The sequence below is a fragment of the Xiphophorus couchianus genome, chromosome 13, assembly GCF_001444195.1.
Source record: "Xiphophorus couchianus chromosome 13, X_couchianus-1.0, whole genome shotgun sequence".
NCBI classification, from domain to species: Eukaryota; Metazoa; Chordata; class Actinopteri; order Cyprinodontiformes; family Poeciliidae; genus Xiphophorus; species Xiphophorus couchianus.
The window spans coordinates 8776222-8790582 of record NC_040240.1 but is presented as its reverse complement, the minus strand read 5'-3'; the positions used below and the strand labels follow the sequence as shown (position 1 = coordinate 8790582).

At 41.7% G+C, this 14361-nt stretch overlaps 1 protein-coding gene across 1 annotated transcript in view; it reads right to left on the bottom strand.

Moving 5' to 3' along the window:
- The window catches only part of LOC114155531 (inactive phospholipase C-like protein 2), a 38356-nt gene that overhangs the window by 5139 nt on the left and 18856 nt on the right, over window positions 1–14361 (bottom strand). The window contains exons 2-10 of the mRNA XM_028035455.1: window positions 10531–10632; window positions 10203–10352; window positions 9845–10005; window positions 8562–9030; window positions 7189–8388; window positions 5944–6193; window positions 5340–5626; window positions 3614–3817; window positions 1205–1280 (exon numbers count right to left, since the gene is read on the bottom strand). Of these exons, the coding sequence (XP_027891256.1) occupies window positions 1205–1280; window positions 3614–3817; window positions 5340–5626; window positions 5944–6193; window positions 7189–8388; window positions 8562–9030; window positions 9845–10005; window positions 10203–10352; window positions 10531–10632 (2899 nt within the window). The remainder of the gene's footprint in view (window positions 1–1204; window positions 1281–3613; window positions 3818–5339; window positions 5627–5943; window positions 6194–7188; window positions 8389–8561; window positions 9031–9844; window positions 10006–10202; window positions 10353–10530; window positions 10633–14361) is intronic.

Genomic DNA, 14361 nt, shown 5'->3' with positions numbered 1-14361 from the left:
AGGAGAATCTGACTCTTGGATGATACAGCAAAAGTCTGGCTGTTAAGGGTCAGACGACCCAAACTGTCCCTTGTTGAAGTAAACAAAAAGCTCATGCCAGAAACCACAGATGGGCCGGATTTCAATGACGGAGAAGCAGCGATGATGCTAGTTTAAACCTGCTGCTTTTAAAAACATGCATATAACCCAGGTTTATATGCATATTTTATATGCATACAAACCTGGTTACTACTAGGTTGCAAAAGTTGTCACCTAGTAGTAACTTGCAAAATGATTCATACCCCTTGAGGTCTTTTTTTGTTTCATAGGGATTTTATGTAACAAGTCACCATCATGACAGTGCAGAATCGTGAGTTTAGAGGGAAAAGGATTAAAGGTTTTCACAAATAAAAATCTGAAAAAGTGTGTGACATGCCTTTAGATTAAGCCCAACTCATTTAATAATTCACAGAGCCACCTCTCATTGCAACAATAATTGCAAATCATTTGCGGTCTATTTTTGCCCGACTGTCTCACCAATTGCTCTTTTCAAATTAACCCAAACTCCAATTAGACGGACAACATCTGTGAACTTCCACGTTTTGCCAAAATCTTACATTTGGACCCAAGCCTGAATCATCGGAGGTTAAATTACAAACAGGGGAACTCAATTGACCAATTAGGTAATCTATAAGGGTAGATGGTTGCCTGGGTTTTATTTAGGGATACAAGAGTCTAGGAAGATCCATAAAAACACATCCCAGGCTCTTATCTCGCAAAATAAAATTGCTTGTCTCTGTTTTAGAACATTTGCTGCATGTCTTTCTCAGCTCTCTCCTTCTGATGCCCAATCTCTGTTAAAAAAAGGTCACAAATGCCTAAAAATATCTTTAAAAAAAAAAGAACAAAAATGGGGACTAGATATCAAAAAGCAGCATAAATGAGGTAAAAAGAGGAAGGAATTTATAAAGTAATTGAAATAAAATACAGAAAAAGGAAGGAGACCCACACAAAAATAAGTCAGAACCTTCAAAAACCCCCAAAACATCAAAGTAGGGAAACATGATGGTAAAGTAACTTTGATCAGAAGAGAATAAAATAAACTTAAGAAAAATTAAAAGAAACAGATGAAGTCACAGAGAAGCCTGCGTGGAAGCTCTCACAAGCACGAGCTGGTTATATGAGTTTCCCCTGGAGTTATGTCCATCATAAAACACCTACTCACCCATTGTCTGTATATGCAGGATTTTTTCATAGATTGCATCTGCAAACTCCATCACAGCTTTGCTTGCGTTCACCATCTGGGGGTCGGAAAACAGGAAACGGACACTCTGTTAGCAACAGGGGCCCATAAATCGCATCGGTATTTAACTAATAAATCCTACTGTCAGGTGGATTTGCAAAACTTTTATTGGGTATGATGCAACAGAGCTAGCTGGTGGACATACAATGCAAATGAAAAAGCAAGAATCATTTAAATGGTAGACATGTCAATATGTTCTGTAATACACTGAATTACTGCTCTGTATTGATTGGTTGGAAAAGTATATAAGAAAAAAAAAAGAGTTCAGACTCAAAGTACGACTATATGAATGCACATGACAGCAGCATCCAAAGCTACGTATGGATGACATGCAGAGACTGTATGAATAATGAGACACTTCCTCTCAGAAAGCCTTCTGGGACTCGACCCCGCTGTGGGAAAAAACAAAAACAAAACACTCTTTTCAAGCAAATAAGGGATTTACTACCGCGTGTCGCCGAAAACCAGATCAAATTCCACAAGAAGTGCACAACCAGATTCTCATTTCCTGACTCTTTCTTTCTGTGTGTCAGGGACTCGGGCGAGGAATCCATTTAGCCAAATCGCATTCAAATCTATGCTAATGGTATTCAGCGGCGGGGCGAGCTTTTGCAGCTCCGCTCCGTTCGGCTGGAACGGAAGTGGATGGAGACATGGACTAACCCACTTGTATGTTCTAGCCGAGACCCGCGGTGCACGGGCCTGCGGTCCCACAAACTAGATGCACAGCGGTGATAAACAGCTGTGGGCGACTTAAAGTGTCCCAGATTATGCACCGAAACCATAATCAAGAGCATTTCAACTTTGCAACTTGTTCTTGTCTGAGAACCTGTGACCCATCAGCTGTGCATCTTCATATCCAAGATATTCCTCAAAAATACTTAAAGTAAAAGAAACATAAAAACAAAAACAAAATACATTTGCAGGCAGTATTGGCAAAAAGCGGCCTCTTGGGGTCACTCAACCTCCATAAGAACCCTCAGATGCCTTTTACATGCTAACTAGTTGTTTGGGAAGCATGCCAGGACAAAAAAACCCATTCTGTCCTACCACTGCAAACGTAAATATCGACAGCTTGCTAAAAGCTACAGGTAGGCCTGTCATGGTTAATCTTGCTGGATGATAAATTGTCTCAGAAATAAATGCCATAAATGATGCTATCTTCAAGAAATCTATTGATAGCATAATAATGCAACTTCGTCCTCTCAAAGATCAATAAGCTAATTTTGGAATGAATACTTACACTGGAACTGGAAGATATTTTAAATGTCCAAAATAAATAACCAAAAGCAATAGATATAGCTCGTATAAAAACCCCACACAACCAAAACCATGACGAAAATGCATTATGAAGTCTGTAAACAAAATTGCCCTTCAAAATTTGAAGGGCAATTTTGATCATCAAAATTTAGCCCATTTTTAATTCAAATTACTAATTAATTTATTGCTTATTGTGCCACATTGAGCTACAAGGAATTTATGAGAATCTTGCACTATCAATGACTCTCTGTTCCCACCACATGAAATGGTTTAGAAAACAAAACCAACAAATTCTGACCATGTTTCCCCCTCCCCAAACCATCTCCATATACAATAAAGTCAGCTTTCTTCTAGATTTTTCTGTGTCAGATTAGGCTGATGATTTACCCCGTAAGTGTGAAGAACACTATATTTTCAAACAAACAAACAAAAAAAAAAAACAATAAAAGAAAAATGCCTCGTTTCCTCATTAGAGCTGCATGAAACCCACTTATTATGGAGCGACTGGTGCAAGTTCAGCCAAAAGAAACTAGGGAGGAAGAATATAGAGGGAAGAAAGACAAACTGACACCAAACATAAGCATGGGTAAATAAAAGCAGCTTTAAACCTTTTTGAATACAAAGATTTATGCCTCCGCCACTGCCGGTCTGTGAGACGGTAACTAACGGATACGCCTTTTGTTTTCTTTGTTCCTTTCAGTCTTTGTTTTTCCATCTGCAAAATTAACTCCTCATCTTCTGACGCCCGGCGTGTATATTTAGAAGCCATTCCATAAATCTAATCTGGTGAACGACTTTCCCCCCGTGGTCAGTGGTAGTATGTGGTTTATTTGGGTGGAAACACGCGGCGGCTTCGGGCCAACATGAGGATGTTGCCGGCAAGCCGAAGACAAACGTGGGTGTTGTCTGCAACACGACAATGAAAGCTCACTTTGCACGTCGAAGCTAGCTGCCTCAAAAGGAAGCGTTTGATTGTCGGGTCAAAGAGTCAGAGGGAGGGATGTGACTCGCATGCCATTTCTCATCATTTGTTTTTCTCTTGCACATTTTCCAAGTTCATTCTTTCCTCACCGTATCGTACGTAGAGACGACTCGGCGCAGGACATCCGGCAGGGGCCCCTGGGGCTCCAGTGTGGGGTAGTTGTCTTTCAGGTCGAACAGCAGCAACGGGGTCCCCTCTGGGCCCGACACTCTGGAGCCCAGGGCCAGCACACACTGCATGAGGTTGGCCACAGCCGACACCCCACACAGCTCCCTGAATACTGCAACAGAGTTCTGAGAAAAACAAAAAAAAACCTATTATTTAAGTATTTAGCAAATATCTCAAGTGTGTGTTATGTTTTACACATTACACGTAAACATCTGGTTTCAGTTGTATTTTTGTGGGGGGTGGAGGGGCTTGACAGAAACTCAACATCATTTGCAGAAAGTATCAAAACAAATAAACCCTGGATAATTGTGAGATTTTTTTTTTCTCCTTCCTGTTACTGACTTGATTTATTTTCTCCACAAAGCACTTTGTCTTTCCTTTCAGAAATCATTTATTCTCCTGCTGCAGCAGTGTTGTGAAGGTTCGAAAAAAAAAAAAAACTGAACGGTGTGAATGCCGGCAATCTTGCATTAGTGACAGTTTAATTGGCATAATTAATACAAGCACTTACAGACCAAACTGACTGACTCATAAAACACATTTTGAAAAGAAATATTGAATAATATTTCACACCGGAGTGAATATTGATTCTGCTGAATAATTACCAAACTGAACTGTATGTGTTTATGAATGTATTAAAGTAATTAATGGTGGAGTAAAGATGAAGCTAAGGGCAAGATTAAAGAAACCGACTGGTTCACAGTGAAAAACGGTGGCTTGACTTTAAATAGTGCAGAACTTACAACTGGCCACTTTGACCTTCGTCGGCTCTGACCGACGAAGGTCTATAGCACATTGGTTAATGTTTGCCACATTTCATGGCTGATTTAAGACAACGCTTACTCGAATTAGTTTGTAAGTTTTGCAATCTTCAGAAAGAACATCTGAAAAACCTCAAGATCTGAAATCTGTGTCGGCCATTAAAAGACTGACTGCTGTAAATCTTATACAGGGACAGAAGAGGCCATTACGTTCCACAAAACTTGGTTTTCTATTTTGTTCATGGCAACGCTGATGTTGCATAGTGTTTGATTTGTCAAAAATCACAATTTAATTTTACTGCAAGTTATGCCATTGTCACACTCTGCTCAAATGTAAATGGTTAAACTTAAAAAGGTGAGCAGAGGTTACTGGATTAGCTGAGTCACATGGACAGGCTAGCGACATGTTGACGGCTTCCAAGTGGGGCAATTCCAGTTTTAAAGCCTCTTCATGTAGTTTGTTGCACTTTCTTATTATTTTTTAAATCCATTTATGACCAAGTCTTAAAATGATATTAATTTGCTTTGTTGAGTAGAAGTGAAGGCCAGAGTAAAAAGGGACAGATAGTTCACATTATCTACACATCGATTTTTGCTGAAAAGCTTCCACTCCTTGTTGCGTTCTACAGAACTGAAAGATGTGAGATGAAGATTGATTTTGAGGATTTCCAAAATAGAACTTTTTTTGGAATCCAGTTACACCAGTCTTTAGGACTCCTCTGCTACCATTCGACCTTTGTCCTCTTTTTCTTTTAATCTGAAACATATCTTCAACACCACTGCGTCAGAAATGCTGCTCTACAGATAACAAGCAGTTTGCACATTTGTCAAGATGTTTTATCTAAGCCTTAAACTGAAGCACATATTCCATGAAATGTTTCCTCACCTGCATGTTACCCCTCAAGTCTGCCGCTTCCCTCAGAAGAGGAGCGGCCATCTTGAAAACCTCGTCGACGGTCCGAACTCCTAAGTCCCTCAGAGCTGTGTACTCCCTCCCTTTTCGAGTCTTTCGTACCGAGAGGCCTCTTTTGTAAGGTTTTCCACCTCCTCTCCGGTTTGTGAGGGCCACATGTACAAACAACTTGGCGTGTGGAAGGTCCTCCCCAGTGAGGGACTGGAGGGGCACGTGTCGGTAGCCAGGTTGGAGGCACTCCAATGGTATAGTATACTGGCCTGCAGTGGTTGAGAACTACTTTAATTGCAGCGCAACAAAGCAAAAGCTGATCATTGCTAACCTGAATGATCACTTAACATCTTAGACATATTGTGGTAGTGACATCTACACAACAACAACATTTCCCACGGTACTGCACAGGAAACAGGTATTTCCACATCTGGTTGCATCATATCCTGTTTTATGTGCATTATAAAACCTTTTTGTACTTTAAGTTAAGAGCTCAAATCTCTCACAAAAACCCCTCTTTGTATGCTGTACGGGTGTGAACAATTAAAGAGATTTCCTTTTCCAATAATAGACCCAACACACTGACCTATGAATTCATCCCCAATGAAGTCATCGTCCAACACCACAAAACGAACCATGGCAAGCTCTGGCAAGTTGATCTGGAACTCGAAGCTCTCATCAAAGATGGGGTTGTCCCCGTTCTGTCTCACTGTCCTGGTGCGGCGCTCGCTGCAGTCAGCTGGGATGCCATGGATCTCCACATACACATATGGGTCTACAACATCCCCTTTGGCCCCAGAACCTTTTGGTTTGGGCAGATTCTGGCCACTGATCACCTGTAAGAAAAATACCTATTACTTAAAGAGCATTTGTTTTTAGTGCCCACACATACTGTACACAGCCCATTCTTTGCAAGAACCTACAAGTTATCTTTTGGGACCAGGTACTACCACGAGGTGATTCGTAACATGGGACTTTCTAGAACTTAGTAGTCACTTCCTAGAACTTGGAGATTACAATCCTGGAACTGACTTGTAACTTTTGACAAGATCTCCTTAAATTCTTGCCATCTGATATTTTAGGTTGACTTTTAATTAAATAAGTGTTTTGGAAACTACAGGTCATTTCTAGACATAATCTGTAATACGAGGTGACTTACAAAGTGACCCTTTTCTGAACTCCAGTGAGTCTTTCCAGAGTTTAGAGGTAACGCACCTTGAACTTGAAAGGATATTTTTGGAAATTAAGTTGCATCATCAAGCAACTCAGATTCTCTGTGCTACTTTCCAGAATTTTGGGACAAGTTTCTATAACATACCGTTCACTTTAGTTGTTTTATTAGGTAACTCATAACATGGTACCATCAGGAATGTACACGATACTTTCCTGTAACTTATTAGTTTAGAGGAGAACGTGCCTTGTGTTTTCGCACACACCTGAACTTTGAGGTTACTTTAAAAAGACAGGTGTCTAAGTTTACAAATAACTTATGAAAAACTACCTCTTAAATTACAGAAAAGTACCCTGTAAGGCTCCATAAACATTTCTGAGAAGTAGTCTGTAGGTTTCAGGAAATTCCCATGTAATTTCCAGAAAGTTAGTAGTCATCCATTACAACCATATAATCTTATAATAATGCAACTGAAATTCATACAGTCGGTAAAGTTCATAATTTCACCGTCAAGCACACTCTGGCTCTTATTCAAGTTCCCTAATACTTGTTACTTTTAATATATTTTGATTAACAAATTTGCCAACATTTTTGAAACTGGACGACAGCGTCTCACTTCAAGCACATAATAAATTGAGCATTTAATAATTTATGCTCTACCTTTACATGCAGCAGCTGTGGCGACACGCCCGGTACAGTGTCTTTGGTGTCAGCACTGAAATAAGACACTTCCTGCCGCATGATGGCCGGACGTAGCACGTAACCGCACCTCCCGTTCTGCCGGAACCAGGCCGTGTTTAGGTCCATCATCAGTCCTGCTGTCTGAAAATTCATCGACACAATCTGACAGCCGCACTTCCACAGGTCCTGGGGATTCATATTGCTCGAGTCAATGCGCATGGGGTTGGGGTACACTCGAGACAAGAAATGCTTGTTGTGGTTGACAAAGTCTCCAGGGCTGTCGCCAGCGAGACGCAAAGCCAGGGACTCATGGAAAGAGCACAGTTCCCAAGGTTTTTGAGCTTTAGAGGAAGTTTTAAAGTCTTTAAAGCCAACTGAATGACATAGAGTTACCAAGTCGGACAGTTCTCTCAACAGCTGGAAACGTTTGGGGGAAGAATGAGGCATGTTAGACTGAGGGACAGATGTGAGAGAGACACTTTTCTGCACAACGTCCTTCTCGGTTCCAGCAGCATTTACCGCTTTTATCCTTTGGCTCATTTCTGCTCCTTCATCTTCCTCGCTCACCTCCCCATCTGAATCTGGCCCAAGCTTTTTACCCTTCAGTAGGATTCGACGTCTTAGTTCATACGGCGACGGTAGGTACAAAGCCCCTTCAGCTGGTAGATCTCTATACAGTTTATCCCCCAATATCCTTGTGAGATGCTGCAGTAAAACGTTTTGCTGTTGCAGCGAACAGTGATTTTCGATGCAGAGAATTAACGGGTACTCCGACGCCACAAACGCAAACTTTGCAATTGCCTCCAACACAGAATGCAGAGCCAGTGGACGGGAAAGGCTGTGACCCGTGCACACCACCGGCTCCCCGTCGGGGCCGTCCCAAACATCCACCTCCACGCAGCGGCAGCCCATCTTCAGGGCGCGGATGTAACCGGATTTATCGGAGGGACCTCGAAACTGGTCCTCGATGAGGTAGGTGTTGTGGGAGGAGTTGATGTAGTAGTGAGACAAAGGCTGGGACATGTCTTGACAAATGGTGTCATGCTCCCGATCGAACAGGTGGCACTCTGACGAAGTGAGGTAGCTGGTGAAGCCGTCCAATGACAGGTGTCCCTGCTGCCGACCCTCTTCTGATGGCTCGTGGGCCTGGATGAGTTGCAGACTCATTTCCTCACTCGCCTAGATGGAGAGAAAATTAAGAGAAGACCGAGAAATAAACGGAGAAATTACAGACTACAAGGAGGAATAAAAGTCTTAGTCTTAATATAAGCCTGAGCTAGTCGTCCAAGTAAAAGAAACATTTTTACATTTGACTTGTTTTCTGAATTTATGCATCGTTTCATGTTACCTACTTGTGCCACACCCTGCTCAGCTTCAATGAACCTCATCAGGTCTTTCGCGTCCAGGTATTCTTTGTTGCTGGAGAACTGCACCAACAGAAAGTAGATCTCTGGACGGGTGCAAAAGTCATGGAAGACCTCAATGAACTCCTGCTTGGTCACTTGCTCCTTTCTCGCCGATGGCTTTTCGTTTTCAGCGTGGTCTTTAAAGCCCGATTCATTGCACGACGTAAGCGCACACGTCTTCTCCCGGAGCCTCTGAATCTCCTTAAACCTGTGCTCCACTTTACCGCTGCTCACTCCAGGATTCACGCTTTGTACCAACTTAACAGCTGACTGCAAGGGAATCCCCTCCTCGATGACTTCCTGTTTATTTTGATCGGCGGCAGAGGAAAACAACTGCTCCAGCCAGCGAAGGCGAAGGCTATCCTGACTGTTGGCTAGTATGTCCAGGGCGTGTCTGCCGTACTGCATGAGATACCTAGAAGCAGATAAGAGATGGAAGAGCACCGATTATCTAACATGACGCATTACTTTGTTTTCAGAAAAACAAATACGTGTGGCTGAGAATTTGCTTGAATGCCAATCTTGATCAGTGGCAGTGGCTTTTAAAATGGGCAAAATTCAGACGAATACACCAGTAGAGTGACCCACCAAGCCTCCTTGATTTGACCCACTGGAAAAAGCAAGCCAAACCCTAGAACATGCAGCAGCATGCACATATCTTGAGTCAGTTCTTTATGCACTAACCCTGCCTCCTCTAATGAGACTGATTTAAAAAAAAACTCATTTCTGATATATTTTACTCAATGAGACATAACCTTCAGAGACTGTTCATCCACTGTAGATGGTGTTTTGTCCTTTCTGCTCACTACTTTCTGAATTCTCTAAAGACACAGGTCTCTCCAAAGTTCTGACCTTTGTCCAATCACCTGAAAGTTTTGGGTCAAAAATGACTTATTTAGTCGGTTTCATTTAGTTCTTGATTTTAACCACATTGACTAAAAGCCTTGATCCATCTAAACATAATCCCGGAGCATGATGCATTCGCCACCATATTTTATTGTGGCTGTGGCATTTTTCTGGACATGTTTAGTGGTGGTTTTGTGACAAATGGAAGTCCTTTGGGATTCCATAATAAAGACTATTTGATACATTGAAGGTTCTGAAATGACTTTTGTCTCAGTCCACTGTATGTCTCACAGACCATGATGCTTCTTACATAGCAAGTTTATTGTTGAAAGTTTTGTACAATTTAAGTGCAAAACTGCTTTCAGTTGTATGTCTTGCCTTACCTTAGTCCAGTCACCCAAATGTTAGCCACTTCAGCAGAGTTGGCCACCAGGTCCAAGCTCTCGTACATCTCTCCGTAGATGATGGAAAATGCACAGTCCTCCGAAATCTGCTCATAAACTCCACTGGTGCGGAAGGTTTCCGTGTTACGACCTGTCCGGACCTAGAATTTGTGATTCATAAAACCTCACGTCAGACGCCATATAAACCAAAATAACTGCTGCCCGCCGTATGCTCAAAGGCTGTAAATATCTCCAAAGCTTGAAAAACACTCAGAGGTCATGTATAAGGGAAAGGCCAGGGAGCAGCTCATCATGGTCTGATGATCTGCTGCTGCACTTTGAGCAAAAACAAACTCACTTCGCGTATCGAGTCGAGAAAGATCCGAGCTTTGTCCGACTCCTTCTTGGACGGCTCCCAGAACAGAGCCTGCAGGCCTGCGTCCAGAAGGTAGTAACGCTGATATACGCGAGAGTTGGGGCGGATTTTTTTCAGCTCGCTGCCTTCAACCTGGAAGACAAGACATGAAAGCCACAGTCACTCACAGGGGCTCCCAAACTCGGCGACAAGCTATGTTGGGTGTTTGACAGAACAGAAACCCCTTGATGCATGTGTGGAACATTAAATATTTCATGTACAGGCGTGTAACTCGTGTTCTTTTCGGAAGGTCACACAGTTGCAGACGCACCATGGAGTGGATACACCCGGCAGCGCTGCTGATCTTCTTCTCTGCCAGGCTGCTGCTGAAGGACACCGTCTTCTTTTTCTCCCGGCTGGCACGTGAGCCATCCTGAACAGGAAGGAGGGAGGGAGGGATGAAAGGATGGGACAAGCAGGAGAGGAGATAGGGCAATAAGTTTAAGAAAAATTTGCCCAAACAGAGACATCAAGACAATCAGTCATCCCTTTAAAGACTATTCCCAGCCCATTTATGACATTTTTAAACCACACAATGGAGTTCAAGGGATTAAAATCCATGATCTTATATAAGCATACAGATTATTTGGCTTCCTCATGCCGGTCTGTTACTGTTTTTTCTAATGCCACGCTAAAAGCCTTTGTTTGCCCTTGCCCTTCAGAACGACTCCATTAATCATACCTGACTAGACGGGAGGCAGCAGGCCACAGCATTCTAATTCTGCCCCATCCACAACGACGCTCAATCCGTTTATCCGAGCTCTCCATCACAGCTCGTCCTTCTGATTTATCGACTTATTAGACATCGCCCACGCAAAGAGCCTCGTGCTAACGGATAAGAACATGTAGTATGTGGGCAAAAATGATTTAATTGTGGCTGCATTTGTCCAGAAGTAATCAAATCAAAGTGCTAAGTAAAGTTAGTTTGAGACTGGATAAGCAGGGTAATGTAATTACATCGGGAGACATTGAAAACACCCACACAGCCAAGCAGGTAGGACGGGGTGTAACAAATATAGGACCGCTCTTTCACTGCAAAAATGTGGTTCACTAAAGACCAAAATTTAAATAAAAAGGAACTAGAGTCAGTTACATTCTGATTTCTATCATTCTTAGCGCTCCTACACGTTCCCTAAATAATGATTTCAAAGGGTTTTTTTTCCTTCAGTGGAACAGCTGAAATTAGATGACATGTTCATACACACTAAAAACAGTTGTTTCTCTGTCTTAGGTTAGTTAGGACTAGGAAATTTTTCATTTGCTAGATGCCAGCAAGTGATTTTATCAAAAATATATTTTTAACTTCAATTCAGAAGCCCACAAATTTGCTGGAATAGTTCTTTTAAACGATAACATTTTTAGATTCCTTTCTTAACCTTCCCATAATTAATTTGGTGAAAGTTTGACCCATTCTTCCTGACAGAACTCTGGTAATGGAGGCGATCACACAGACTCAAATCTGCCAACAAATGTTTACGTTTTTTGCAGTCAATCCAACACTTTGTTCTGTTCAACCCACTTTGTAAATAATTTAGATTGAAGGCAATTTTCCAATTGGAAGACTCATTTGTGGCTAAGCTTAAACTTTCTGTGCGATTTCAGGAGATGTTTCTTCAGTATTTTCACCTAATACTCAGGATGCCATCTGTTTTCTTTTTTTTTTTTTAAGTGCACCAGTCCGCCCGGCAGCGAACACAATGGTGCCACTCTCAGGCTTCACAGTTAAGTTCCTCTTCTCAGGCTTCCAAGTTTCTGCCTTTTTCCTCTAAATGTAGCCACAGTCATTTTGGCCAGACATTTCTATCTTTTGTTTGATCATATGTCTGCAATAATGAACGTTGTTGTCTGACTGCATTTGCAAACTGGAATCTGTATTTATTTTGGCTTTTGCAGAAATGGCTTCTTCCTCTGAGTGGCCTTTCAGTTTATGTCGATGTAGGACTCATCTCATTGCAATGTCACTAAATGAAAACGATCAAAATGGATCGGTCTTGCTCGCATAGCATGCACTCATGTTCTTCCCATTTTGAAGAGTAATGGAGTAATGTCAAAAAGGGAAAAAAACACTCTGATCACCTTAAAATGTAAAATATAAGTGGATTCTTTGCTACATTTGCTTTCTATGGTTTCTTAGTGGTGCAAAAATATTGCAAGCGTTATGCAGATCCAAAATTAAAAATAATGACTCTTTAATCTAAACATTTGGGTTACTCAACAAGTTGCCTCTTGACAATCTGATGCATCATTCTACTTTTGAGGAGGCGAACGAGGCCAGCATAAATCAGCCTAATGCGTTCTCCTGTTTAGGGTGAACATCTGTGGACACTTAACGGTATCCTATCATCATCATAACTCTGGTTTCATTCAAATAAGGCTTCATATTCACCTCGAGAGCGCTTGTGCCTTTCATATAAAAAAAAAAGAAAAAAGAAGAAGAAGACATGAGAGAGTTGTTGATATGAAAGAAACATGAGGGATATGAAAGGCTACAAGCGACAACAGATCAAAAGAGGAGAGGGGCGGGTCAGAGCCGTGTTTTATCTGAAGAACATGAATTAAGATGAGAAGGACGAGACTCTTCCCCAAAATCAGAGAGAACGGCAGCTCAGCATCACAGATTCTCACACAGTTAATTGAACCTTTGCAAAGGAGAAGCACTCCCAACATTTAGGGGGTTTAGTGCGACGACTGCACTCCAAATATATACCTGCCTGGTCCTTCGGGGTGTGATGGAGAGACAGACAGACTGGAGCTGAGGTTCCCCTCACCCCGCCAATTTAATTGCAGCGTGATACAGTAGAGAGAAGGAGGGATTCTGTCACTTTCCAACTCTCCGAACCCAAAACAAGCCTCGCATTAACACGTTAGCAATGTGAAGCCACGGCCCGTAAATGAGCTGATGGGTTTTCAGCTCGTTAAAATCCTGCTGGAGTGCCTCAGCGACACTTCTAATTTCTGCGCTAAAGTAGGAAAAAAAAAAAAAAAGTACTAGAGTCATTTAAAGGGAAGTGTGAAAAGCTAATCAGGGGTGATGCTCTGAAAGTTAGCCCCACTTAATTTTAAATAACCTAATAATCAGAGGGAAAACTCCCATTCGAATTAAAATCACAAACCTCTACATAGTTTTTACGGCTCCACCACCATTCACTTTTTTATTCTTTTTCAGTTCTGCGTTGCTGGCAAGAGGGAGATTAAGGTCAGTTTTAATCCACGGCACAAGTAATTCCATCTCCGGAGGTGTCCAACTGTCTGACAAGTGGGTTCCACACCGTCCTACATTAATAAGTAATAAGATGAAAATCCTGCAGAGGTAAAGGATACAATTTCTAAACAAGCTGCCAAGATATGAGCCAGCTTTGGGTATCAATGTACATCAACGCTACAAGAAGACACAGTTTCCAAACCGCAATAATGTTCCGTCATGCTGATCCGTTTCAAGTCGAATCAATTACACGTTTCAAAAGCCCCACCTGTTGCCAGCTGGTTAATAGAAAGCGTCTACACCTTTGCCTTGCTTATTATAAAGTCAGATTTGGTAGCTTGGAAATATTACATCGAATAAAAATCATGGACTTTGATGGATGTCAGGGAAAAGCAATTAGATTAGGGGTGTCAAACTCCAGTCCTCAAGGGCCGCTGTCCTGCAACGTTTCGATGTGCCTCTGCTGCACCACACCTGAATAGAATAATTAGGTCATTAGCAAGGCTCTGGAGAACTGATCTACACAAGGAGGAGGTAATTAAGCCATTTCATTCCAGTGTTTTATACCTGTGGGACATCTAAAAACTGCAGGACGCCAGCCCTTAAGGAATGCAGTTTTTGTGAAAATACAAAATATGCAACATAATATGCACTCTAAACAGATCCAATTTACATGCATAAATGTGGTCAAACTAATCAGATTTAACTAATTTGATTTAGTTGTAATAAAATGTTATCTAGTTCAGCTTAAAGATCCAACAAAGTGCTGCCTGTATGCCATATTAAGGTAACACTACTTTCACTGTAGAGATGACAAGTTGTGAACAGCATGTCTGATTCACACCTTTTGCAAAACTATATTAACTAATTAACCAGGTAATAACAGGCTATAAAGAGCAG